At 43.1% G+C, this 27,998-nt stretch overlaps 1 protein-coding gene across 3 annotated transcripts in view; it reads left to right on the top strand.

Moving 5' to 3' along the window:
- Positions 1–5,838, top strand: part of FARS2 (phenylalanyl-tRNA synthetase 2, mitochondrial) — a 243,785-nt gene extending 237,947 nt beyond the window's left edge. The window contains exon 10 of one of the 3 annotated variants that reach the window (XR_007888605.1): positions 5,518–5,603. Coding sequence is in view for 2 of the 3 variants with exons in the window: in XM_051610550.1 (XP_051466510.1) it covers positions 5,518–5,656 (139 nt within the window). In the remaining variant the exon portion in view is untranslated. Of the gene's footprint in view, positions 1–2,381; positions 2,449–5,517 lie in introns of those variants that run through there. The other 2 variants (XM_051610550.1, XM_051610551.1) reach the window with 2 other exon arrangements.
- Positions 5,839–27,998: the final 22,160 nt, after the last annotated feature.

Below are 27,998 nucleotides of genomic sequence, written 5' to 3'. Positions count from 1 at the left end.
TGCTTTCATCTTTCATTTACCTTTCATTATCTTAACTAGCAGATGTTATTTATGTCCTTTGCTACTGCATCCCATACTGTGCTCTTTTATCTCTCTCAATAGCTAGCTATTAACAACATTTTGACATTTTTTCTATATTAGTAGAAAAGCTTAAATGGAATTAATGTTGAAGGAAGAAGGAAAGAAAAGGCCAAGCAGGTTCAGGGTTTGGTATTCAGGTACAGATTTCACCGAGTCCAATTAGAAAAGAGCAGAAAGTTGATTACTTTCTCAGTTTTGTGAAATAGAAGAGCAATATTTTGGTCCAACTATCTGTCAGTGAACATGCATCTCTTTTAAAGTGACCAACAAAAAAAATCCACAGTGGTTAAATAATGTTGACAGTCTCAAAATTATTATGTTGACCTGACCTATCTTTGAAGCTGAACCATCGTTCTGCCAGGTATCAGCTGGAAAAGATGTGCAACAGAAATGAGCATTTCCTGCTTTCTGTGGGTTTAAAACAAGTCTTTCTTCTGGAGATGCTCTAGTGGCTTTCACTAGCATCAAAATCACCTTAAACAAAAACATTTCCATTTTTAGAAATATGCTGTTGTGTACAGTATGCTCTTCCAGAGAAATGGAGTATTAGCATTTGAAAGGCTAGCATTTGAAATCTCATTGATGAGAATACATCTTTGGGAAAGGCCTTTGTTGGGAGAATTACTGCTATATTCTATGTGTATATCACCATGGTAATTGAATTATTTGCCACTGACAGTAAGGTATATAGCACAAGCCTTTTGCCATTTTCCATGATGAGGTTCCTAGCAAAGAGTGCTATTTGTCAATTTAAAAATTATAGTATGACATTTAGCAGTTATACCTACTATCATAGTGGTGGATGTGGTTTGAAAGCATGAAACAAAAAGGTAAAGATAATTACATCTTCTTGCAGTTTAATATTTCTCCTCATTTCCACCTACAACATGAACCATTCTGAAACTGTTGAAGCCACAAAGCAGAACCAAAGCTGTGATCTCTGCACAGCTTTGCCAACTATGATGCTAGTAACATGAGACAACATTTTAATTTCTTCCCATCATAATCCCTTTGAGGACATTGTTGCAAAAAAACCAAGCCTTTCTTTTCCCTGAGCATGACATGATCTCTGTGAAGTGTGTAGTGGTTATTGAGTATTGTGTGAAAGTTCATGTAAGCTGATTACAGGATGAATCTTCTGTGGGGATATAAGATACAAACTGCTATGGCAGAAACTGGGAGACGCTCATTAGCATGACTCACTTAACAGAGGAAAAATAATCTCAAATACTTGTGTTACCGTGTGTGTAGATCATAAAATCATTGAATGCTTTGTGTTGGAAGGGACCTTAAAGATCTTTCATTTTAAATGATATTCTGTAAGACAAGATGCAGTATGGATATGCTGGTGAGTAGCACTGCTTAGTGCACTGCTCAGAATACAAAAGAGATGGTACTCTTTTTCACTCCTTGATGCTGTGGGAGATTGTAATCTCTCCTTTTCTGTTCCTCAAAGTAAATCCAGCTTTCTAGAAAACTGGTTCTGTGTTCTCTTCACCACATATAAGCAGAGGTAACCTCCCGACAGAAGTCTCTGTGCTTCTGGGCTTTATTTAAGATGGATGGAAAGGAGAACACAGTTAAGTGGGTTTTTTCCCCCACTTATTGCTGCCTCTTTTATCTCCCTCTTCAAGTACAGGATGGAGAAATTTTCATTCTTGTTATGCTATTGCATGTGGATGAGACAAATGCCAATAACAGGCATTTATTCTTTAGGCAACATTTTGGTTACCAAGTGACCCTGTGTCTTAGTCTTACCTAAACACTGAGACAGATTCCCCAGCATGTGTAGTTGTTTTTCTGTTTGTAGGTTCTGGGATCAGCCTTCTAGCCAAGTTGTACTTAAAACATCCCTCAGTGGACTTTCATGCACAGATATAAACTTTTATTGCTTACCATACCCTTTCATTCTAGCCCTGGTCCCAGTATCATGTTGCTTTCATGTTCGTTTTATTAGACTAGGGGCAGACCAAGGCCCCTTAATTTCTTGCCGTGTTCAGATACCAGGCTGAAATATTGAAACATACACACTGACCTTCAAGTTGGCGCCATGCAGTGCATCTGACCTGGCAGGGAGGAGCTCCCTAGCACATGGAGGCAGCTGCCTGCCAATCCTGAAAATCATAAGGCAAAGCTATTTCCTCCAAAAAGCATAAGGAAGAGCATTAGGCATTGCTTCACTACAGTGTTTCTTCACGGACCGTATTCCTGTTTCCTCCTGTGGCATCAGAATAAATCCCTATCTTCCTTTCCCTCTGAGCTGTGCTTCACTGTATTCACTGTGTTTCATTACCTGAAAGCTGCAGACTGGTGCAGAGGAGACTTGTGACCCTAAGATCAGCTGAAGCCTAATGGGAGAAGAGTCTGCATGACTGTGGACCGTGTGGACTTGTCTGGTGGCGGTTTAAGTAAATAAAGCTCAATGCTCTCACTATTAAGCCTCCTTTTTAATTAATCTAGTGAAGCTGCTATTCTAGGTTCCACGCTCTAAGTTTCTGTTGCTCAGAATAGAGAGCTACTGCCTCTGTACCATCAGGCTTAAGTATCAAATGCAGGAGAGAGTTCATTATGCTCCTGGGTCGAGACAAAGGACAAGGAGGGTTCTTCACCGATTAAGGTCCCGAGCAAAACAGGCTCAACAGGGGGGAAAAAAAATAATTTAATTTCACACTAATCAAATACACACACAGGACACAGACAACACACAGAGCAGGGCTTGCGTATGTTACCCCACCCCTCCCTTCTTCCTGGGCCCAAATCACTTTGTTCCCGGTTTCTCTCCCTCCTTCCCCCCAGCGGCACAGGGGGACAGGGGATGGGGTTTAGAGTCAGTTCACAGGCTGGTGGTTCCTGCTGCTCCTTCCTTCTCAGGCAGAAGGATTCCTTACAATCCTTCCCTGCTTCCCCATGGGGTCCCTCCCATGGGAGAGAGTCCTCCACGAACCTCTCCTTCATGAGTCCTTCCCACGAGGTCCAGAGCTGCTCCAGCCTGGGCTTCCCACAGAGTCATGGGCTGCTTCGGGAACAGTCACAACAGTGTAGCCTGCCACTTGTATTAGTAGTTACATCATTTTTTTGCTATAATTAAAATTAAATTAATTATATTTAATGCAGTCCCTGTTTTATTTCTGTTGTACCAAGGCTTGACTTCGGCTGCAGCTCAAAAAGAGCTCTAGTCCAGTACTGCTCTGTAAGACCTCTACCCTTTCCTAATTTAAATGCCCCCTAAAGATGCTGATTTTCCACAATACCCACAAGAAGCTATTGCATTCTATTATGACCTATTAAATTTGCCTCATGAATGAACTGCTCACTAGGATGGAGGGAGGGGGATACCTAAACACTTGGAACAAGATAAATCATTGCCTTTAGTTAACTATGACCTGTGATGAAATGGTGCTGCAACTGTCCCTGCCACAGCTGAAGTACATTAAGCAAACTTGTGTTTGCATCATATTAAATGGTGGTAACGAGTTTTCTCTGTCACGGGGTATTCCCCATATATAGGAAAGACTTCAGAATCAGGGCTATAACTGTACATCTTCTAAATAGATTTTCTGCCAAAGCAGTTTGCAAATGTTTTTCTTCAGGTGGGTTCCTGGAGCACCATTAAAAGCTGAAATACTACCTGCTGTAATGGTATTTGCCAGCCTGGTTTTGAGAATCATTTCTCTTGAGGCCAATTCATTATCTCTCTCTCATACTCAAATTTCTGTCTTGTTATTCCACTTACTTTCCTCTCCCAGGTCTGTCCTCTTGACTGCTTTGCAGAGGTGGAACAGAGCAGAGAACACCTCCGCAGTTACACCTTCCCCTCTTTTCTCAAAGATCGCTCTTCTACAGCATTTAAGCTTCACCCAGTGAAAGCTCTTGGCTGTTTTTTAGCAGTTAACTGCAGTCAGCTTAACACTCTATGAAATGTAGTTTGCCCTTTCCTATGCTAGGCAGATTTCTCTTGCTTTATCGTTAGAGCACACAAAGCAGGAAGAATGCTTTAATTTGAAATAACCTTTTTGTTGTAAACTGCCAGTGGAAGGAGGGCAAGCTTCCCACCAATGCTGGGTGGATCAAAGTTGCTCTCAAATAGCAATTCTGAGAAAAAACCTACCTGTGCCAGTTTCTAGTAGGATCTGAGTTTGAAATTAGTATCTTCAGAGAGTTATCTTTGTGTATGAGCACATATAACCTTAGTTTTAATCAAACAGTCATAATAAACATTGTTTCTAATGTGAAACAATCTTCAGGAGAGAGGTGACCCAAAGCTTTATGAAATGCCTTTGTGTGCCATTAAATGCTGGTGTGGGAGATCTTTCTGTCTAGTACTTGATCTCTGGTTTTCCATTATTTTTCCCCTCAGATTTTCTTTCTTTCGCTGAAGTGAGTGTTCACCCTTGAAAAAAGCAGCTGTGTGGGCTCCGTTTGAAACTATAAATAAAAAGAAAGCCACAACTTCCATTTAAATCCAGTAATAAAAGCACTGCAATTGTAGAGCTGCCCCTTGCAGGAGCTAGGTATTGCAGCCTGGTTTCAATGGAGAGCAGGAAGATTTTTTGCTAACTTCTTCAACTTAATGTTTTGCTCCTGGTTTTGCATTAACTTATCTTTGCTGAACTCAGGAACTCTTAAACACTTTCCCACTTCCCTATTCCTTTTCTGGTCTCTTTTGCCTTTCATTTCCATAGTACCCAGGAGTAAGAAATTTTGCTGTGTGTGCTGCCTCTGCACTCTGACTGCGGCGTGGCTGATGCCCAGGTGCTGCTGTTTGGCACTTGGCTTTGGGAGTGACAGCCACCCTCATCCTGCATCTCTGTCCTTCTCCCACAGAGACTTCAGATGCACTTTGCCCTTGTTTCTCATTTCCAGGAAAGGCACGATAGTCACCTGAACTGAAAAGTAATTGTTTTACTCTGCAAATCAGTGTTTTGCAGCTGTGTGTTTGGTCTCATACCCCAGGCTGGGGCCTGGATGGTGAGGCTTGTGAGATGCCCTATGTTAGCTAGCAACATTGTTCTCTAGCATAAAGAGTTTGTGTGGTGTTTTCCCGATGCTCATCACCACCAGTCCTGCCAATCTGAGGTGGGTGTGTGCAGTGCTCCCTCCATTGTCACCAAAATGAGGGAGTTGTGGAGTCAGGAGCAGCTCAGTAATGTTAGCATAGCCTTCCTCCTGGGCTTGTTTGCTCTGGTAAGAAGCTACTGCACCACAATGCAAGTTGAGGTCTTAGGTGGACTTGGGCAAAGACCTGTGCCAAAATTAAAATGCAGCTCAGTCCCACCTCTCTAGACTGTGTATTTTAGCATTAAGGTGATTCTCAAGCTACAGGAACGCAATTATACCACAAACACAAAATGGTCCAGAGGGTAAGTGTTTGGCCTCATGTATTTGCATTTGTAGACACATGTATTTATGAGTCCTCTTTTGGTTTATATTTTGTAGGACAAAGAAGGTCAGCCACTGCTACCGTATCATTTACCGCCACCTGGAGAGGACTTTAACACAAGATGAGGTGCATCGAGTCCATCAGGCTATTGAAGAATCAGCAGTTCGAGAACTTGGGGTTGAGGGCAGATTCTAACATCACTGGTCCAAAGCCCTAATGACAGTTACCTTTTTTTTTTTTTTTTAATAATTATAATTTTTTGTCTTTTGGGGGTGAGTGGTGTGAGAGGGGGTTTGTGACTGAACCTAGCACATAGGAAACAATGGATAAATCGGCAATGGTAAAACTACCAGATAATAAACGTTACTACAGAGGAATCATTGACAAAGCACTGGTGCTTCATTTTAAGAAATGGAGGAACAGCAGTAATGTGAGTTTTCCCTCCTGTTATAATAAGAAATGCACTGCCTGGTGGTTTTCCATGTTGTTAATTGGTCCCTGGGTTCCATTAAACTGTAAATACTTGGCATTATTTCTGTGTTGACAGGATCATCTGTCTGTGTAACAAGTGAAGCAAATCAGAGACACAGGTTAGCTCAGGGAAGAAAACTATTTTAATTCTTCCACACCACCTCATTTCTTTAAAATAAGAAAATGCAAGTCTTGCTTTAAGGAACCTTCCGAGAAGTACCTCTTGCAAAGTTTGGCTCTCTTACCTTCAGAGCCCACGGATATTGCTGCATCTACTACAGAGAAGGAGCCAGTGTGGCTCTGGGGCCAGGCTTGGCTGTCTTCAAGTGCTGGGTGTTTGGTGAGTCTTTCCTGTCCGACTTCCATGCTCCCACAGAGCTGAGCAGTGCTGCTTAGTGAGGCAGTCTCAGCTGTGCCACCTTTTCCCAGGTGAGGAGCTCCCTTGTCTCAGTGCTCCTCACATAGGCACTGGTGCAGGATAAGTCTATTCCTCTGTCACCATCAAAGGACTGATGTGACATGGGGCAGGATGGCAGAAAAGATAAACTTTTCCTTACAATGCACTGAAATGCAGCTGCCTTCATCTCTCACAGTATCTTACTTTCTAGCAGCAGTATCTGCTCAGAAATCTGACCTTTAAGGCAGGAAACCAAACTTAAATGGGATCCCCTTCTATTTCAGGCACCAGTTGCTTTACAGGATGCTTGGCTTTTGTAGGTTATAGTAAGTAAATTCTGGCATTGGTATGATGCTAGGACCTGTAGAAGTGTTCAAACGGTCTGATAAATACTTGATGAGCCATTGCAGATGCTAATATGGAATATGGGACCTTTTTTTGCTTGTAATGGTATTTCATAGAGTCTTGCAGGTCACATCTGGTTGCTGTGCAGGCAACATTCCCTCCTCCAGGGAAGAAGGCAGTAAAAGCACTGCAATAAACAGCGTCTAACACTGATTTATACCTTATCAAGACACATCTGTGCAGCAGGCGTGTACTCAACCATAAGACAGCAGTTACTATTGCAGATGTGACAGAAGCAGAGAGCTCATTTTAATTTCATTACGCAACATATTTAGCTGTGTAAACAAATCCTAATCTAAATCACTGTTGTGTTATCCAAATAACTTGATTGTGAAAACAATATGCTAGACTTTCTACAAGGTGAAAAGAATGGGTGCCGTTTAGGCAGCAGAAAAACCAGCTTAGTTATTTTTAAACCATAACTTACAAAGATCCATAAATACAGTCTAACCTATTTGATGCTTCTCTGTATCCTTCATCCTTTGCCTTTTCAGGATTCTCAGTGAGGACCACTGAAGAGGAGGAGCACTCCCCTGAACTGCACTGAGCAGTAATTGTTCCAAGACAAGGCTCAATCAATGCTACCACATGGGGCAGCAAATTATGTGGATGTTAATTCATGGGATTGCTTATGGAAAGAGTACTGAAACCTGTTTGCTATGTGAAAGTACTAAGTCTCTTGGGAAAACAGGAGACTATCTGGGGTGGAGCAGATAGTAAGATTTTCCTTTTAATGTAATGATTTGTGAAGTTTCCATTTTCCCTTCCCCACGTCCTTCGGTTCTGCTGTTATTTGGACCAGCCTGATTTGAGGGCATTAAAATGTTGGGAAAACAAGGAAGAACAAAATCAGACAATGAGCCTTTATCCCTGCAGCCACAGTCTGTCATGTCCAGCTTTGCAAGGAAACATGGATATTCTTGAATTGGCCAGTCTCCAGCCACTAACATCTTTTGTGTTTGGCATGTTTAGCTGTGAACTCTCTGCACTCTGGTGAGGAAGGACTCCCTGCAACAGCCAGGTCTTGATGGAGTAGTGTTATTCTTTGAAACCTAAAAGATTAACCTCATGGGCTAACAGGATAAGGGGGAAATGCAGATATTTCCCTGAATTTGACTTGACACTGTGAGATCATCCTCTGGAGTAGGTGTTCTCATAGGAGCAGCTTTCAGACAAAAATGCAAACCATTAATGTTAAAAAAACCCCGACAAACCCAAACAGCTTCTTCAGGAGCAAGTGTGATTCACTAGCAAAGCAGACCTCAGATCAAAAGGCATCAGAGTTGCATTTTTATGCTGCTGTCCTTTGGAAAATATGACTTACCCTTCAAAGCCTGACCTTGATTTTACTGGGGGAATTTGTGATGGGCAGTAGTAGGCTCTCAAACAATACAGTCCCTTGTGGATACCAACAGAGAGCCCATGGGATTCTAAGGGTGTAATAGCCATGATTTATTTTACCACTGACCAGAGACATGTGATGCTAAAAGTATCTCAAAGGCTGGCATGATCCTTGGTGGGAGAGTAGAAGACCTGCCTGAGGAAGGCCTTTGGTACAGTCACTGACCAACACTGTCAAAGAAAGAACTACCCTCAGCTGTCACCTGGCTTTTCTTTAACATATTTTGCACAAGGGTAAGTAAACTAGCTTGAAGAGCAAGAACAACATAGCTGCCAAGGTAAATTCACTTGCTCATCTCTCTGCTACCCTACAGTCTGTCTCATGAACGTCCTTCAGTCTTGGATGGGCTACAGGTCTAGTAAAGGTGGATGAGTTCATAAATATCAAAATGATATCATGTCATGTAGGAATACAAAGGGGAGCAGCATTTGAGTAATTAGGGTGCATGCTGACTGAGCAGCTAGTGGCAGACACAAGGCCCTGCTTTTTTTTTTAACTGCCTGTGTTTATTTTTGTGTGCTGCTGGGTTTTATATCAGCATCCTTTAATAAAAGAGAAAAATATAATCAATTGTATCAAAAGAAGATACATGTCCTTTTGGCAGGGGATTTCTATGACTGAACAATGTGTACTGTTTTAATGTGCTGGGTGCTGGTTTTGTTCCTAGTTGTCATTGGTTTTCAGACTAGCTCTGATTCCTGGGAGACTAAAGTTTTTGCTATAACACTCAGGTTTGGATCTTCCCAGTAAACTGGCAGCAAAGTTACAGTGCACTGAGACTTAGGTGGTTTTGATGTTCTTGCTAAAGCACTGCAATGGAAAAGTGTTGTGAGCTAGAGAAGCAGTAAATTGCTCTGTGTTATTTACCCTTGAGACTTCAGTGACCTCTGCCATAGTATTGCCAGGCACAATCAAGTGGTTGCACAAATCTAAAAGCAGTTTTGTACTGAGAACCCAAACTAGATTAGTAAACACTGGTGGTGGTTGTTTGCCTTCCCTTGAGAGTGTTACTTCTGTCCTTTCTTCAGGTTGGTGGCCATACTTCAGGCACTGAATTTATCAGCTTCTTGCTCTGTGCAGCTGTGCCCATTTTCAGAAGTGTTGACAAAATGGTCTCAGCTTTCAAATTATTTCATGTAGGGGTTGGCTTTTTTATTTAAATGGGGAAAAAAGGGTCTTGGTGGGTTTTGTTTGATAGTTTTTCTCTGCAGTGACTGATGAATTTCAGCTGTCTCAGGTAAAGCTCTGGGCCAAGACAGGACTCTTTGGTGATCCTTTGAAGTAAACACAGGGAATCTCACCCCAAAAAGTGGAATTATGTAATCTTCTTGAATTCATATTTGGGTAGAAATAAAGAACCTGTCTTCATTGTCTTTAACAGCCTTGTGTTGACTGAAGGTTGGCTCATGCTCGTTAGTTAGAGCAAGGTCAGAAAGCACTCTGGGCCTTGCCACCACCACCCCAAACACACACAAAATTTTCAAGCACAGGGAAGTTCTGTCAGATTCAGTGCCAGCATATGAAATGGTTGTGCTGGGTATTTGAGGCCTGATAGTTGATATCACTGAATTATCTCCATCAGAATTGTTACAATCTGGGAGAGAAAATGGGTTTGGTTTCAGCTCTGAAATAGGTAGCCATCTTTTTAAAGCTCAGAGCTCTGTTCAGATATTGTCTGCTCTCCTTCTTTGCTAAGAGGAGACTATGTAAACCAATTTGCCTTCTGTGCAGACTAGGCCATGCTGGCTAATTACACACATGCTGATCAAATGTTAAGATTTGTGAATGTAGCTTCTGAGGGCCATCAGAATTAAAGGAATCTTGTGAGGACCTTGAAGAAATTTGTAGGACACAAGAAACCAGCCATTGACACTTATTACCTGCTTTTAAATGTGACTGCAGTTACATATGAATTTGAAGATGAGTATCTCAGAGGAGGTGATTGCAGTTCAACACAGAATGTGGGCATATGCTGGGTGAGGGCAATGACTTCTCCAGAACCTGTTGTATGAGGTTTGATCATCATTAATATCTGATGCACTCGCATGTTTGGCAGTTTTTGTGCTTTTGTCAGATGGCCTCTGTTATTCTATTTATGCCCACTGTTAACTAAGTAGAGTCTGCTTCAGTCTGCCTTTTATACTTGGAAAATCATGCCTAACATCACTTCTCCCATGACCTAGCTTTCTCATTTCAGTTTTGCTTACCTTCTCTTACAGTTTTTGCTATTCAAGTTGGGTATAACTTTGGTGAAGAAGCAGTGTCAGGCTGTAGGCAAGGAGATTTATTATACCACAGCCTAAAGCCCGTGCTCCCACACTGCATTACTGCAGGGCCTCTCTGTGCTCACCCTCTGGATGCAGGTAATTAACATGCAGTCCAGGGAATTGTGCCTCTGCCTGCTCAGTAATTTGCTGGGCAGCATCATAGTCATCCAGAGCAGCTGCCACTTAAATGAGGAGTAGATTGTTCTCTTTTGATTTTAGTGTCTGCAGCTTCTCTTGTATCACAGTATGATACAGCCAGAAGCGCTGTGTTGGTATTTGCTGCAGCTAAGCATCAATTAAATGCATCTCATGATGTGGTGCCTATGCAACCATTTTTCAGTGGAGTTGCTATGTGCTTGTGAGTGACTATGACCGTCTCCACCTACAGCTGTGAGGCACATTTGATACCAAGGCTCAGGATTAAAAAATTATGATACCGCAACTGGTACCAATAACTGCTTGTGGGTTTTTGTCGATGCCTGTGCACGTCTGAAAGTCCCATTAGGCATCTGTCCAAGTGTGTAGTCACTTGAAACATTTTGTAACCCAGAACTGGGTGACACTGGTGTCATCTTGGGAGAGGGGAGCAGGTTTAGCGAGCAATCACAGGGGAGTTGAGCAGCAAGGTGGGGAGTTTTCTTCTGATGTTTTGGGCTCAAAGCACTGAATTACCCTCCCTCCCACCATGGATGTGAGCCTGGCTGCCTGCCCTTGCACAGGCACATAGTAAATAATTAGCATGCACAGCCAGGCTTTTTGGTCATCAGTTATTGTTGTAACTGATGATTAATTCAAGGGATTATTGATTCTCATGCCAAATCTTTACTCACTAGTCATAGAGAAATAGTCATTCACAGGGACTTCATTGACAGATCTCAGTATTGGAGCTGAATAAAACAATGTGGGAATGGAAGTGTAGGTCTGTAGGTTGGTTTGTGTCTTCCTGATCATGGGGAATTGACAGAGGTTTAACTCAGTTGAAGGTCTAATGTCGTGTACCCACTCTGAGGCCCTTTTTGTTGAGTGTTCCGTTGTTTGACAGGTGCTTTCAGGAGGAATAGGGCCATTTGAGATGACCACACAGCTCTCCAGAGCTGCCTCCCTGGTGTCCATCAGAAAGCCCTTGCCTGGGCACTGAGGACTCTGAGCACACATTGTGCCATGCACAGCAACTCCTATAGAGCCTGATTGCTTTCAAATTTATGTCCTATGCTCACAATATGCATGAGCCTACTTCCTTGAGCCCTCAGCTGAAACACTTCCTTGCTTCTATAGTCTCCTAAGTGCTATTTAAACTCCCTCCCACTACCCCAAACCTCAGCTCTTCACCCATTTCTGCTACAGTGCTTCACTAAGTGCCTGGTGCCTTTCCAGATGTTTGCTGGCCAGGGCACTGAGCAAACCCAATGGATGACCCCTGTGCACATGCGTTCCTGTTTGGATCTCTCCTCTCAGCACAGCCATTGTTTTTCACAAAGTTTGCCAGAACGTCATGCCTTGGAGACCCCTCACCTTGAAGTCTAGCATGGATGGGATTTTTCCAGTGGGTTCAAAAGTCAGTGAAGGTCACCGACAGTGGAAAGGTGGACACCATCACTATTGCGCACACCCTTGCTTCTTTAGGAAGATGAGATAGAACAAACAACAGGGCTGTAATGAAGGTTTTCAGTATAAGTATGTATATCCCAACTGAAAGTTCAGGCAGAGGAGTCCAGATATTATAAGAATCTGATGCATCAGTGTGGTCCCCTGGATGTATTTCCAGGAAATTATTACAAATGTATTTTCAATAAATAAGAACAGCAGCCTTCTGTGTGTGTTTACAAGACACGATGTTATTGTGTTATGTAGTCTGCATCACTTTTCATTTATTCTCACTTGCTAGAAACAGAAAAATGTTAATTTGGTGAAAAATTACACTATTTCCTGTTGCTCCTGGTATTGCGGCATTTTTTAACAAGGAGGGCAGCCCAGCATTGCTGTGGAGATCTTCAGCACCTTGCCAAATTATGTTATTCATGTGCTGCACACACACATACATATGAAATCAGTTAGTGTTGGTGGTGTGAGCCTCATTTCTGTGCTGTGGATACAAAAGCAGAGTTGTTGTTCCCCATACTCTGCATGATTAGAGACTTTTCTCTCCTGCTGCTTTGCTCCAATACACAGAAACTCACCTTTTTCTGAGAGAAATTCAATACTTCCTGATGCCTCCTGCTGTCAGAGAGACAGCAGTCTTCTGAGCACTCTCCCTTCAAAGAGCAATTGAATTTTGGGCAGAGAACTCCCTTTCCCACTTGAGACATTTTCCTTCAGGCCTGAAAGACTTTCTGGCGTCTGTTTTAGGCTCCTGTGCAACACCTGCTGCTGGTGGCAATGCAAGTCTTTTTCTGACTTGCAGGAAGAAAGGTGACTTAGTAGAAAGGCCAGCTTTATAAAAGAAACTTGAACTACTTAAATGTTTGCCCCTAATTAAAAAAAAAATAATAAAAATCCTAGCCTCTAAAAAAGTTATTAATAAAAGTCCACTTTGATATTTTCTAGAGGACAGGCTTCTGTAGTGGTAACATTTCCACATCAGAAGAGCCCATGAGGCTCCAACAGAGGACAGCTTTGCTACTGAAGACTCTTTCATTCATATTTGGAAAACTGCTTACTACTTGTCTGGCTTCCTTTCTATTTGGTCACACACCTGGAGTCAGTGGCTGTGACTTCTCTGCTTATTCACTAACACTTTCTTGGTACAGATTGAATTTCTGGACTGTTCACAGTGTTGGAGTTGTTAAGCATCCTTAGGCTACTGTGAAATGTATCTCAGGGGAGTCAAGTCTTTAAAGTCACCCAGCTCCTGAGATGCCTTCTGCATTACTCACTTGCTCCTGTGCAGCTAGGACAGCCACCAGCCCAGCCAGCTTGCCCAGGCATCCCAGCCTGCAACTCAGAGCTTGTTCTGCAGGAGCAACACAGACTTCTGGAGGGCTCTTGTTCATGGGCATGGGTTTGCCAAGGTGAGCATGAACCAATGCATCTGTGAGTACATCTCTGCCCAGCCACTCAGATGGGCTTCCCATGACACCTGAAAGAAAAGCCATTTTAAGGCCAAGGATGAAAGCACATGGTTGGGATGGGATTAATTCTTACCTTGGGTTCAGTTTGTTTCAGGAGAAACACTGTAACATGTATCAGTTTAATTCTTGAAAAGAACCTTCCAAGGAAATTCTTGGAAAGGAGTCTTGTTACTTGCCAAGAGGAAAAGGTTCTGCAGAGGACACAGTAGCAGATGGGAAAGTGGCTCTTAACTTGCAGAGCCTGTTTGTTGCTACTGTTTTCTCTGGGCTAAGAAGGAGCTCACCTGGAGGAGAGGTTGTCCAGGCACAGTGGTGCCTGTCCTATCACTGATGTTTCAATGGAGACATGATGAACACGAATAAAAGTACTGAAATTTCCCAGTGGTGAGTAGACGTGAGATGATCCACATGAGACAGCTGGTCCTGCATTGAGAGAGCAACTGTTGCATGCCACTAGGGAAGAGGCCATTTGTCTGACGTAGATGCAGATGATACCATGTATGGCCATCTCCACCTCTGTGGTCCAAACCAACAGCCTCCTTGCAGTCTTCCTGATTTGGAAAAGCTGAAGTTAAAGGGCTCTGTGCTATCCTCATATACATGATGAGGTCCACAGTAGGCCATGGTGATTCCAGTGGCCTTTCCTATATGACCACTGAGTTATTTTGTAGGTAAAGCCAGTGTGCAGTGCTGGGGACTCAGACCAGAAAGCTCTCTGGAGAAGCACACGATGTAAATTAGGTAGGGTAGGGTCATTATGAGACCCCCTCACTTAGTGACAGTCCTAAAAAGGAAGGGCAAATCTGACTATAAATGTCAAATGTTTTTATTAATAGGGACAAGAACCCTGAGCTTTTCCTCAAGATCCTAAGGATCCTGAAACTTTTTTTAAATGAAGATCAAATCATACACACATCATATATATGAACTGAAAGCTGGAGAGGAAGGCTGGAGAGGCTGAATGAGGGCTTTTTCTGGTGCCACAGATTAAGTCCTGGATCCTGGTATCCCAGAATCCCCTCTGATCCAATAGGAGTCCCATTCTGTAGGTAATGTGAGCTCTCAGCAATGAAGAGGAGGCCTTAGTGCCTTTCCTGATCCGTGCAGCGCTGGACAGGATTAGGCCTCACTTTGCTCCTGTACTTCTCTGCGTAGCAGTGGCATTGAATGAATTACACTGGATGCTTTCTCCACCTGAATTTGCAAAATCAAACCAGAAGTGTAACAGTGGCAGAGAGACAAAGGAGGAAGGAAGGAAGGAAGGAAGGAAGGAAGGAAGGAAGGAAGGAAGGAAGGAAGGAAGGAAGGAAGGAAGGAAGGAAGGAAGGAAGGAAGGAAGGAAGGAAGGAAGGAAGGAAGGAAGGAAGGAAGGAAGGAAGGAAGGAAGGAAGGAAGGAAGGAAGGAAGGAAGGAAGGAAGGAAGGAAGGAAGGAAGGAAGGAAGGAAGGAAGGAAGGAAATGGGGAGGCGAGGAGGGTCACCAGACATTTAATTTTCCCCAGTCCTCCCTAACCCTCTTTCCTTTCCAAAGCACATGTTGGGTGAGGCTAAGGGGACAACTGGCAGCGCATTCACTTCATCTTCTGTGGATGTGTCTTTTGCAAGAACTTCAGTCTTATGTGTGTACTGAAACTATGTCAGGAGCTACATGCTTGCTACCTGGGGCTTTACTGTGCCTGGTCTACCAGAAATGTAATGTTCCAAATCAGGAGCTCTTGGGCATCTTGGATCTACTGTATGGAGGGACATAAAATTCTTAGTCATAAGGCTTAGCCCTGCAGGGACACCACTTCAGACATGATGGTGCAGAAAACCAAAGTGCTTCTCCTGCCTCTGGTCCTTCCCTGCCCTGAGGCCAGAGCACACCAGCAATGCTTGCATCAGGGAGACTTAGCTCAGATGCATCTTTATAGGTGGCTGTCAGAGCTAAGACTCACGTGGTGGTGACTGAGACACAATTCCTCTTGTGAGAGGCTGGTAAGCATACTTAAAAGCATTTCATCAAGTTATTGAATGGCATTTGGTTCTTCTTGTTTCAATATAATGAGCATAGCTTGGCAGTCCAGGCACTAAAATACAAGATCATGAATGCAGGAGCTCTCAATGCGTTATTTTGCTTCCATTAACTTGCTCTGTTCCCCTCTGTACTCATACAAACTTCTGTCATTCACATCCTGTGGCAAGGAGCTCAGTTTAGCTAAGCTGTGTTGAAAAGAAAGTGTTTTGGATTGGTGTGAACCTGCCATCTAGCTTTGCCCTGTGCCCCAAATCCCAAAATAACTGGTACAGTCAATACCAGGCCCTTGATAACCAGAAATGTACTGAAAAATCTGGGAAAGTTTTGGAGGACAGTGACAAAGCTGATCAGGAGATATGGAAGTACAGGTAGATGAGTTCAAATTAAAAATGATGCAGAACTTAGCTCAGGAATGACTAACAAATGTGTGGTTTGTGAGACATGCAGCTCTCTGATGGCTATGAACACCCTCCTACTCTCCTGAGCCCAAGAGAGGAATTTTTAGCATGACAAGCTGCGATACAGCAAGGGCTAATAGTGTGACAGTCAGGCTGAATAGAAAGTAAAATTTCCTGACAGTGAGACATATTTTGCTGTGGAACAGTCTCCAGGGGGAAAGAAAGGGCAGGAGCCCAACTGCTTGGTGCTTTTTAAAGCCAGAATGGACAAAGCATTAGGAAATGTACTCCAGAGAGTAAGTGTGGCAGGAAGATGACCTGGTGATCTAACAGGTCCTTCCCATTTCTAGCTCCTATTATACTATGTTCTCTGTAAGGAGTTTTGGCTGGTTTTAGGCTCAGAGGGTTACAGGAAGATCAAGCTGAACAGAAATAAGAAACAATAAGAATAAAGAAAAAAGTGTTGGTTTATTTAATAGTTATGGAAAGTGCCAGACTGAGTGCTCCTTAGGCCGATGTGCTATTTGAAAATAGCATCTCAAATGGGAAGGTGGAAATTGTTACATTGGTAATGGTTATGGTAACGGCTTATTTTTATTGAGCCCAGAAGGATCCAAGAACATGTTTCAGACTCGGGGTTTGCACATGCACACCCATGTAATGTGAGAATTGCTGCAGCTGAAACTGAAATGTAGTGACCCCTGGACTGAAATAACCTGTTTAGATGGCAAACAGCAATGCAGGCCAGCAGATCAAGATGGAATATAAAGAATAACTTCTACAAGTGAAACTATGAAATAATTGCTTTGGTTTGGGAGAGTTTAATTGACTGATTAGTTAAGTAGGCACAAGTTTCTTCTACAGCTGCTTTCCCCATATCCTTGCTTTTGAGGGAGGAGGGTCTACCAGTACTGACCTGACTTCCCTAGTTGCTTTTGAGTGGGCAGGAGAAATCATAGAATGGTTTGGTTGGAAGGGACCTTAAAGATCATCTAGATCCAGCCCTGAGCTGAGCCTCATTTGGCTGGTGTTAAGGATGGGCATGAGGTCACTCTCACTAATCATGACATCACTGGTTGTCTTGACCCTCATCACCCTCACACTTCTTGCCTCTTAGAGGCTTTTCAAGAAGACTTTCTTGCAGGTGCTGTGTTTTCCAGGCTGTTAGTCCTAGACATTTGGTTTATGTTGTAATATCTTGCCCTGGGTCTGGTGCCTGAATGTGGCTGCTAAAGGCAAAGCCTGCTTCTTTGTATAGTTTTTATCTCCTTGTGAGTCCTGAAGTCCAGGCTCTGAATTCCTGGAGGACATGGGGACTCTCATTTACTTTAGCAAAGACCTATTGGAAAAGAAAAGTCTGAAAATCTGAAATAGTAAGGTCTGTTTTTGGAACCAGAAAAGGCAATTTGGAAAAGCTGAAATATATTATTAACTGATTTTAATACTGTTCTTTTAAAGTGAACTGTGTTGGTTATCACTGAAGTGGAGAACAACTCTTTTTTTTCCTTTTTTTTTTTTTTAACTAAATAGTCACAAATCTAAGAGAAAACATTAGAAAGTGGCCAGAATACAGATGTTTTGCATTGTTTATCCCCCATGGAATTAGACTGTCTTAGCCAACAGCCCTGAGGAGTCATTCTGGTTGAAAGAGGAAGGAAACGAGCAAGGTGAGAACTTGCATGGTAAACATGCCATCCTTCTGGAGCTGCATACTCACCATGGAACTGACTCACATGACATTAAAAATTTTTTGTTCTTATTTATGCTATCTGCAGTGCTATGTTTAATATTTGTCAGCCTTACAATTAATAAACCTCTATCCGTGTGTTAAGTGGCAAAGATTCCTGTATGAAGTGCCATTGACTACTGAATAGCTGAAGTACTGTGTAGTTTCACTGCCTTTATTTTTTACAAATCACTAGACAGATTTATGCAATACTCAAGATTTTTGTTCAATAGTCACCACAGATTTAATTCTTTTGGCTGTTATCTAGCCATGTATAAATCAGTCTGAATTTTTCTCAGTGTTTTTGTTATTCATAGGGGTTGGTTGGAGGTAGAGTTCTCGCTTTATCCACCAGAAATTTTAGCTTTTCAACAAAACAAAATACCCATTCAAGCCTAACATAAAATCCTGCTGCTTTCATGCTTCCAAAATATCAGAGCTTGAAAAATATTTATTTGAAAACAACTGATGTGATAGTCTTTATTTTTTTTTTTTTTCCCAGATTGATGAAGCGTTCAGAGGGGTTAGAGGAATTGCTACTTCCTCATGTGCTGGTGAGAAGTCAGCTTGAAAGCCACTGTACACCATCATGATCTGGGGTTTCCAGGGCTTACTTACAGGTTCTTAGTGTTTTGGCAGCTGGCAAAATGGTTGCACCAACAGCTGCTACCTCGTGAGCTGCCAAAATGTTGAGGTTCCTCTAAAATGGCTCAGATTTTTTTCTGGACCATCTTATGGAAAACTTCTCTGCCTAAAACCTTTCAACTAGTTCCAAGACTTAGACTGTAGATTAGTATTTGACTTTCAGTAGGACATATGTTTCTAGACTTTTTTTTTTGTGTGTGTGTGTGAATGGGACTTACATTCCATTTTCATTTAGGCATCTCAGCAATCCTACCTTTCTTAATAAAAGTAGAAAGTATCTCAAACTGTGGGTTGTTCATCAGCTGCCGTTACCTGGTATAACATTTAGTCTGAGTATACTGCCTTGTTCTGGGAGAAGGATGGCCCCTGGCAAGAATCTGTGGATCCCTTCCCTCTTTTTGCCTGGTGGCTGCTGGTATGAGGAGGCTGGAAAAGGATGGGAAAGAACCTCATCCAGGATCTAGTAGCTAAACCAAGTTGGAGATCGCTGTTTCCTACTTAAATGCTAAAGTCATATTAGGGACAGGGTAGATTCTGACTGGTCCAGGAGGTCTAAATACCACAATAAATGATGTGATTGATGGAAAAAGGGAGAGGAGGGGGCTCTGCTTTTTATATTCTGCAGTGGCACTGACCAGTCACACCACGAAGAAGTCAATTCCCCTCAGTTTGCCTGTTTGTAAAATGGGAATGATGATGCCAGTTTTCCTTTGCCGCATGTTTTGAGACCTCCAGAGGTAATACAGGCTTGCAGAACACATTGCTGAGCTCTGGGATTTCTTCTCCCTGAATCCTGTTCTCCAGCTCAAATACAATGAACAAATATGGGCCAAAAATTGGAAAATCATGATGGTGAAAGAACTGCACGGTGGCTTTCCCTTGGCTTTGTAGTTTATAAGCCCTATTTAGTAGCATGGGTTATTAATGAGACGATGTTTGCATTTACAGTGTGGCACATCCCAGTTGTACAGGGACCATCTACAGTATCTGGTGCACTACAGGGAGAAGGGCTACTCGCAAACAGTTCCTGAACTTCAGCCAGTCGCCATGGTAACAGAAGAGCAAGCTCAGCAAGGAAAGAGAGAAGGGAGATAGTCTGTTAAGGATAACTTAAGGCATCAAGACTGCACTTGGAAATATCTCTGATTTTCTGGGTCTGGGTGTGCAGGACACATTGCTGAACTCTGGGATTTCTTCTCCCTGAATACTCTTCTCCAGCTCGGGTACAATGAACAAATATGGGCCAAAACATGGAAAATCGTGATGGTGAAAAACTGCAGGGCGACTCTCCCCTGGCTTTTTTGTTGATGGGGTGGGTGGGAGTAGAATCTGCATCTCTGAAGCCCTTCTGCAAGGTCTTGATGTTGAGAGCTGACGAATACCATCTGCTGGCTTGCTTTCTGCCCATCATTTCATACATGCAGTTGCCAGGTGCTTCTTCAGCCACTCAGTCAATTACATTTCTAGTTCAAGGGCTTTTCCTCCTGCCAGCCCCTAGGACCTTCAGAGCTTTGAGCAGGGAGCAGGGAGGGATGCCCTCACAATTCAGGCTCCTCAGGCAGAAAGAGGCTTCTAGTCTGCACCTTGCAGCAGGCTCTGGCATTGCCATGCCCTGGAGGCACGTGGTCACAAACCCTCACAGTGGGTTTTGCAGCAAGGACCTGGAATGATGGGAGGCAATCCTTGGGGAGAGTACTAGCAAGAGCTGATACCACCTGTTCACATTGTCTGTGTTTCTCTGAGGAAGCTTTGCAAGGGAATGGAGGCAGGACCCTGACATCTGTATCATGGTGTGCATTAAAGGTTTCATCATCTTTAGCCAGGGCCTGACAAACAGGAAGGGAGAGACCCTACTTGGCTGTGCAGCACCAAAATCAGAGGCCTCTGCACTGAGGAAAGGCTGGGAGCAGGTTCTCCAGGTAGTGGCCGTGGCTGGAGGGATGCAGTGGTCACATGGTGCTGCATCCTGATGGGCATGCAAGGCCTTTTCCTTTGTGCCCCAAGGCTGTGTGACTGGGATCTTGCCTAGAAGAGCACATTGATGATCTGCTGGCAGTGACAGAGGTGGTGAGAGGGAGATGCTGCACGTTGTTTCAAGGGAAGCTGGAAGATGTAAGAAAGGCCACTTTGGAGATAGGGAGAGGGACAATTGGAGGACAGTTGGAGGGTGCCATGGTAAGTGACATGAACTTCCTTGCTCTCTGCTGCTTTTATTTTATAGTTGGGATGAAAAACTGGTGCAAACTCTCCTGCTGAAGAAGCAGCACACTAACGGACGTGATTGCAGGGCAGAGGCCATAAATTTTATAAAGGTAATGATGAAAATTGTCTGGTAGACCACACTTGCCCATGACTGAGCTTTTGAAGATGGGAGGAAGAAGACAGGGGACTAGGAAATCTCTTTAAAAACTAAGGATAGCATAGGAAAACTTAAAACAAGATAAAATGGCAATTCCACATAAGCCCACTCATGCATTCACTCTCTTGCTTTCTCTCTTACACCCACGCGCTCAAGCACATCTTTCGGTCCGAAATATTAGGGAAAAGACATCACAGCCTTTATTGTCAAAAGTGATTTCTCTTCACATGTCACTACCAACAAATTCTCAGAGCAGGTGGATATATTGCACAAGACTAATCCGCTTACTTTTTTGCTTTTCTAAGCCTGAACAAAACAAAGGAGAAAAGCCCCCATGAACTGTGGAGTTGAAGTGCTACATGCTGACAGCTCTTGGATGGGTGAAGCCTGAGCACAACTATTTGTTTTATGTCAGTAATGCAACGTGAGGCAGCAGGGTGATCGTGTGGAGAACCAGGGCTCACTTTTCCTCACAAGAATGTCTTTTAGTCCATGCCCCTTTGCATTCTGGGATGTTAGGGAAGCTGACATCTCTGCTCATTTCACCCCCAAAATGCTTTGCAAGCTGGGTGGGTTCCCACCCCTTCTGTCTAGCCTGCAAGTAGGATGGATGAAAATAACCCACTTGCCACTCTTCTTGGGGGTAAGACATGACACAAGACTGATGCCTTTTTGTTGTAGGTGCTGCACAGGGATTTGACATGGCAGGATGAAGAAGTGGTGTCTGCCAGCTAGGTTTGTTCCTGTGCTGTGCTGCCATGCTGTTGGCAATAGCACTAGTTCTCTGTTCAGAGGGCCAAGCTTTGGGTGTCTGTGGGGAGACAGGGCCATCATATGATCTGGTAAGGTTGGTGTAGTCCATCCAGATTACTTGAGCAAAAGCTCAACCCCACATAAGTGTGCTTGGATTTTCCCTTCCCAAGGATGGTCTCTTAACATACACTGCAAAGATTCACACAGCAGACAAGAGGCAATGTGGGTTTTCGTCCCGTGTTTAATGGATACCATAAACTTCCCTGCTAGATATTGATGCTGGGCCCTCTGGCTTTGACTAGTGTTTGTTTGGCTGTATGAGATTCTCCATCCCACCACACTTGGGTGAAAGACTCCACCAGCTCATTTAAAAGTGAAGTTTGGTCATCATAGTCATGTTGCATGCAGAGAGGAAAAAAATATCCCTGGACTGTTGTGGGTTTCTCTATTCTGTATATTCTGTATGCAAGAGAAGATCATTACAGTTCCTGGCAATTAATGGGATTTATATTAGCAGATTTTTATTTATTTTTAAATTTTATTTCTTATTTTATTTTTATTGTTTTACTTTGCAAAAGGCAAAATAATACACAAGATTCCTTTAATACACATTCAGTGTTCCCTTCCTGCTATATGAAACTACTGAGTGTGAATTGAAAATACGTGAAAAAAATGTAGGGTTTTTTTATGATGCTTGGAAGAAAATAGATTTGCAGAGCTTCTCTTTTTAGATGTGTCAACATAAATTACATCCTAGCAGGTCTTGCAGATTACATGGCATAGGCAAATAACTGCTATTTATTGCATGGGCTATGCCATTTTTTACCTAGCTATTCCTGCTACATGCAGAATAGATGGAGGAAATTTTCCTTGTACATTTATATAGTGCCTGCCAAGAGATGCATGTAGTGGTCTCCATTAATGCTCATTTGTGCCATGATTCCTAATCCAGGATTTAACCCCTCCCAGAGGAAAACTAATCACATCTGTGATACCTCTTACAAACCAGGCCAGATTCTGTGCAACGTTCTGTTTAATGGGTTGTGCGTGGCATTTTCCTTCCCTTTGGCCTCCCTAGTCTCCTCTGTAAAGACAGTCTAAGGCAAGTCTGTCACAGAGTTACAGGAGAGAGGCCTTGCAACTGGCATCAAAGAGGCCAACACTAACTCTTTAAAGTCTCTCGGTCTTTAGCTACCAGTTTGTTTCAAAGAGATAGCAACATAAAAAAGTACTTTAAAAAAGAAGAGGAAGCCAAGCAAGGCTCAACAAAGAAACTCAAATGCTCTGTGGATGGATATTGGTAGAAACTATGCAGGTAAGCACATCAGAGTTAATTTGATTGAGAGTTTTGATACTAAGGAAGAAGATTAAACTATTTCTTCCCTCCTTGTAATCTGTGTTACTGCAGCTGTTGGCCCCACTGGTTTTGGGTGTTCTCTTCTAGTATGTTATTTACAAAACATATTATGCCCCAACTGGTTCCCTGGGTGAGAGTATCACTTCTGTTGCTCATAGCTGTCAACGGAGGGACAATGGATGTGTCTAAAGGTACCCCTATATTTTGCTGAATCAGATTCTGAGTTTCCTTCTACATTACCATACTGCAGTTATCCTCTCCCCACCAGATCTGAGTATCACCATTCAGCGATACACACAAATGATAACAGTGATACCAACATTGCAAATATCTGTGTCTGTATCTCATTTACTTGAGCAGAGCTTTTACCCCTCACATTTATTTTTTAGAGTGGGAAAAATAGAAGTCTGTACTTAGCCTATGATGACAGTTTTGCAGCAGAACACTGAACAAGAAAAATAAAGACTGCAGTAATGGAAGGAGGAAATGAAAGTTGCCCCACTGACAGGGCTACATGGATTTGGCAATGGGTGGATTAGACTGAGTGTTATCAGTGATGGTGAAACACAGCAGACTGTGGTAATTAAATATTTATGAATGGGGAAATGATACTGCATTCTGCAGTGCAGCACAGGGGAAAGTGAAATTTCAAGAATACTGTAATAGCAAAGCCCTCCATTAATTATCGAAAGCAAGCTGTAATATCAGTTACTATGACAACAGGGTCCCCTATGTATCATGCACCATTTGGGGGGGCAGGAGAGGGCTGCTTCTATTTACTGGAGGGAATTGTCTTTCTTTTTCTGTTGTTGTTAATTATGAATGTCCCAGCCCTTGACTGTGTGGTTAGTTTTGGTGATAAAATTATAAAGGGACTAATGGCTAAAATATAGGGAAAGCCTTTAATAAACAGTGTTGGTCTTTTTATTCTGGAAGGAGCGAAGATGCCCCTTCCTGTATTAAGGGACAGGCTATTGTTGTTATGAATAATCTTATATAATATTAATGCATGATAATGTAATAATAAAAATTGAAATGCTACTAGAAGCATTATTATTAATAATAATTTTGATTGTTAGGCTTTCACCCGCAAAGCATTTTAGAACCAGTGATTAATTAAAATGTCAATATTGGCATACTAAATCCACCACTACATTTCCAGATGGGGCAAGGGAATGTACAACCCCTGCCCACTTATTTTTAATTACTACTTATTTGATTTCTTAAACCCATGACCCTTTCTGATATTTCCAGTTACTCTCAGCACAGCCAAGGGTTTTTCCTGCCCACACCTCCATATGGCGTGTGCAATGCATGTGAGGAAAGTGAGGAAAGCAAGGCACAGACCACAATGGAGGACATCAGCTGAAATGTGTCTTGGGTCTGTGGCAACAGCTTGCTTTAAAACAGTTTTGCCAGCTCTCTGTGTGGCACGTATTTGTGGACAATGCATCTATAGTTACTGAATGGAGTAGGAAGAGGTGTACTCTCCAGCACATCTAGTCCAGTGACTGGATGCTGTGGATGGTTGGTGATGATGGGCCACAGATGGTGGCAAGACTGACCAGCTCTCCTTAGGTAACATTTTCTACTGACTCAGTAGGAGGCAGAGCACTCCTCTGCGTGACCATTGTTGCAAGCCAGTCAGACAGGGGAGGTTTAGACTGGATATTAAAAAGAATTTCTTTACTGAAAGAGTGATTAGACAGTGGAACAGGCTGCCCAGGGAGGTGGTGGAGTCACCGTCCCTGGAAGTACTTAAGAGAAATATAGACATAGTGCTTAGCAGCATGATTTAAGCACTGCTTGAGTAGATGAGGTTATGGTAAGGGGATTTAGGTTATGGTTGGACTAGATGATCTTCTGGGACAATTCTGTCCTGGGTTAGGACTCTAGCATTAAGGGTCATGGTTTAGGGGTCTATGCATAAGCATCTAGATTAAATTGTCCAGGGTTAAGGGTCTAGGGTAAGGGTCTACTGTTATAGATCTATGGTTAAGCGTCGGAGGTAAATGATCTGGCTGATGTGGTGGTGTTAGGTCACAGGCTGGACTTGATGACCTCAAAGCTGTCTTCCAGTCTTGGTGATTCTGTGATTCTGTGACATTTCTTACATTTTAATCATCTTAATTTTTGGCTTAATAGTACATTTAATCCATTGTTCTCAAAGGGCTGTACAAGTGTTCTAACTGTAGCTCTTTTCCATGCAGGCCATTAGGTGACTTCCTTAAAGTGATGTAGGAAATCAGTAATAGAGAGAAGAGCACAAGCCAAATCTCCTATTTCCAGCTTCACTACCTTCTTCCATGGCATGCAATGAATTCCTGGTTTTTAGCTCTTCTAGGAGAAAAGTCATTGCAAAGGTAAGAAGGGAAAATGGTTGGGAATTTGCAGGGTGAGTTCTCTCTGACAAGTAGCTAGATGCAATCATTTCTGTTAAACATTTCCTCACGTTACATGACAAAACAAGCCAGAAGTAGGCATCTTAGCCCTGTGCAAACCTGACTGGATGAAGGCCAAGTCAAACATTGTGGTAGCAACATGATTTCTCTATTACCACTTAACAGGAGATGCCATGAAGTACATAATTCATATGCATGGGTATATGTGCATGCATATACGTGCACAGATGTATATATAAACATACGTTTTATATGCACAGAATACAACAGACTGTGCACTCTGATGGGCATTGGCTTAGAGAGGAAGGATTTTGCCTGATTTTGTTCATTATGAGCTTACTGCATGGATATGGGGGAGAAATCCGTTCGTTAATGTTTTATTGCAACCCTCCCAGTCTTCCCCTCCTTGCAGTTCCGAGCTTTCAGCTCATCTTTGCTTGGATGCCATATTGCCATCCTAAGGCAGAAATCCCCTGCTTCAACATGGGTCAAGACCAGGGCTAGGAATCCTCGGTGCCTTTTAGAAGCACGCGTTGCCTTTTTTTAAATATAAAAACCCAAAACCACACACAGCAAAACACAGCACTGTGAGAGTGATGTGAACCCTGTGAGCAATAAACAACGGAGTAGGGGAATCCAGCCTCCCACTGACTGATGCAAGGCTGCGGGAAGCCGGCAGGGAAAGGTGAGGGCTCCATTTTCACTGTGAGGAGAGCTGCCCCAAAGGACCAATACGGATGTAAGCTTTACTCTCCTTGGCTCCAAGGCTAGAGGCAGCCAATAAATAGCCCAGACTACAACTCACTCAACTGCAAACAATGGGGGAAGGACAAATGGGTAGGTCTGGGAAACAGGAGGTCATATTGGTTTGTCGGTTTCAGAAACTTGCCAGAGAATAAAAGGTTCTGGTAACTGTTTGTTTAGTGTGGAAAAGGCAAAAAGTAGCTGTGAGGAGGGGAAATGTAATAATATTTCTCAAACACAATGTATGAAGGTCTGCCAGAGACAGGTCAGCTATATTCATCCTGCCCTGGCACATGGAGATGCCTGGACGTCCCTGCTAGCTCTGCCCCACACTGGGAGCTCTCATGTGTCTTGTTGCAGGAGGTTGTCTGTCACTAAGGGGCATGGTTGGGCTTCAGAGAACCCCAGCTCCAGCATTCGGAGCCATGTCACCTGGCACAGAGGACAGGGAGAGCCTTGTCTGCTGTGGAAAAGTTTCTAGTCCCAGGGCTAATTTTAGGGTAAAGGAGGTCATGCCAGGAATAATTGCCTTCCCAAACTAGAGGGTGCTACCTACACTTCTGTGTAGTCACTGATGTCAGTGGGCCCATACTGGAAAGAGGCTGAGCTGGGGATATCCCTTTTTCCTCTTCAAAGTGCTCTTTGTTTGGCAGTGTCCCTGGAGTAAATCTTGAGAGTGTGCACATGCATGTGTGTGTACATAAGCTTTAGTTCCTTAATTGTCACATATTTATGGTCATCAGGATGATTGCTTGAGTAATCTGTGAGCCACAATGAACTTTGTCTTCTCTGGGATGTAAGGCGTTCTTAGCAGATGTGTACATCTTTGTGTGGAAAAGACAAACCATGCCACTCAGATGCATCAGCCAGCTAAGGTAAGCCTTGCCTGGCACTCTGGGTCTGCTTCATCCAGCTGCTGCCAGCTGCATTATGAATTACCCCATCTACACAAAAATTAACCTATGAGTCAACCTGTGTCAAAAGTCATCCTTGTTGTCTCAAGGACAATGGAGCTGAAAGCTGCCATGCTACAAGGATTTGCACGGAACACTCAGGTCAGTCTAAAATAAAGGTCAAATATGTATATCATGTACATTTACAAGGAGCACAGGCTGGTGTTTATGGACATTTTAACCTGTTGGAATGAGAGCCCTGTCATCGAGTTTGAGAAGGGAACCTCCAAACACCACTAGGAAAAGCAATATATGAGCCTTGGCAAGAGAAGGGCGGTGTCTGTGCCTGCCTGGTGTATAGAAGGAGGGAGGGAAATCAGAAGGGGAGTTAGTTTCTGGTTGCTTCTGCTTCTGACAGCCCTTAAGGTGCGGGGGGTGGAGGGGGAGGGGAATAATCCTTGCATTAGACATGTTTGCATCACTCCATAAATAATTAATAACTGCAGTCAGACTGAGCAGGGGCTTCCCTCAGAGGCGTGAAAGCCTTAAGGGAGGAAATCTAGAGCAGGAAGCTGTAAGTTGCCTTAGTGGTGTTTCTCCCCCAAATTCTGTGTCCTTGTTGTAATTCTGCACACGCAAGCAGCCAGCCCTGCCCGAGCCTGTGATAGGAGCCCTGTTTGTAATAAATCGGTGAGCAGAGAAGCCCCCTTCATTAACTGAGGGATTTTCTGTTCGTGCTTTGGCTGTTTATTCTTTCTAGTGCTATTCTGTTCCATCACTGCAGGGACTGCTAAGAGATGAAGGGGAGCAGTGAGCACTCAGTCAAGGGCAGAAATACTTGAATGCAGTCAACAATAAAAGGAATCCCTGAAAATTATAGACGTTTTCCAGAATAGATACTTTCTTTGCTTGCAACACTTCATATCCTCCATGCTGAATTACCCTGAAGTGCAATTAAAATATTTTAATGTTTGAAATCTGGAAATCCTTGGTCCCACAGTCTTAAAATTGTTCCTGGCTATGAAGGAGGAGGGGAGAAGGGAGGGATTTATTCTCAGCAGGCAGTAGGGGGATTTACACCTGCAATTTTCATCCACTTCACTGCAAATCCTTTCTGATCAGTATGCAGGCAGTGCCAGTGTGCAGGAGGAAGGCAGAGGTGCTGGTGATGTGGGTATCTCCCCTGCTTCCAAAGGAATGGTGCAGCTGTGACATCCTCCCTCTGTGGCCCTCA

The sequence above is a fragment of the Apus apus genome, chromosome 2, assembly GCF_020740795.1.
Source record: "Apus apus isolate bApuApu2 chromosome 2, bApuApu2.pri.cur, whole genome shotgun sequence".
Taxonomy (NCBI): domain Eukaryota; kingdom Metazoa; phylum Chordata; class Aves; order Apodiformes; family Apodidae; genus Apus; species Apus apus.
Note: the sequence above shows the minus strand (reverse complement) of the source record. Positions and strands in the feature narration are given on the sequence as shown.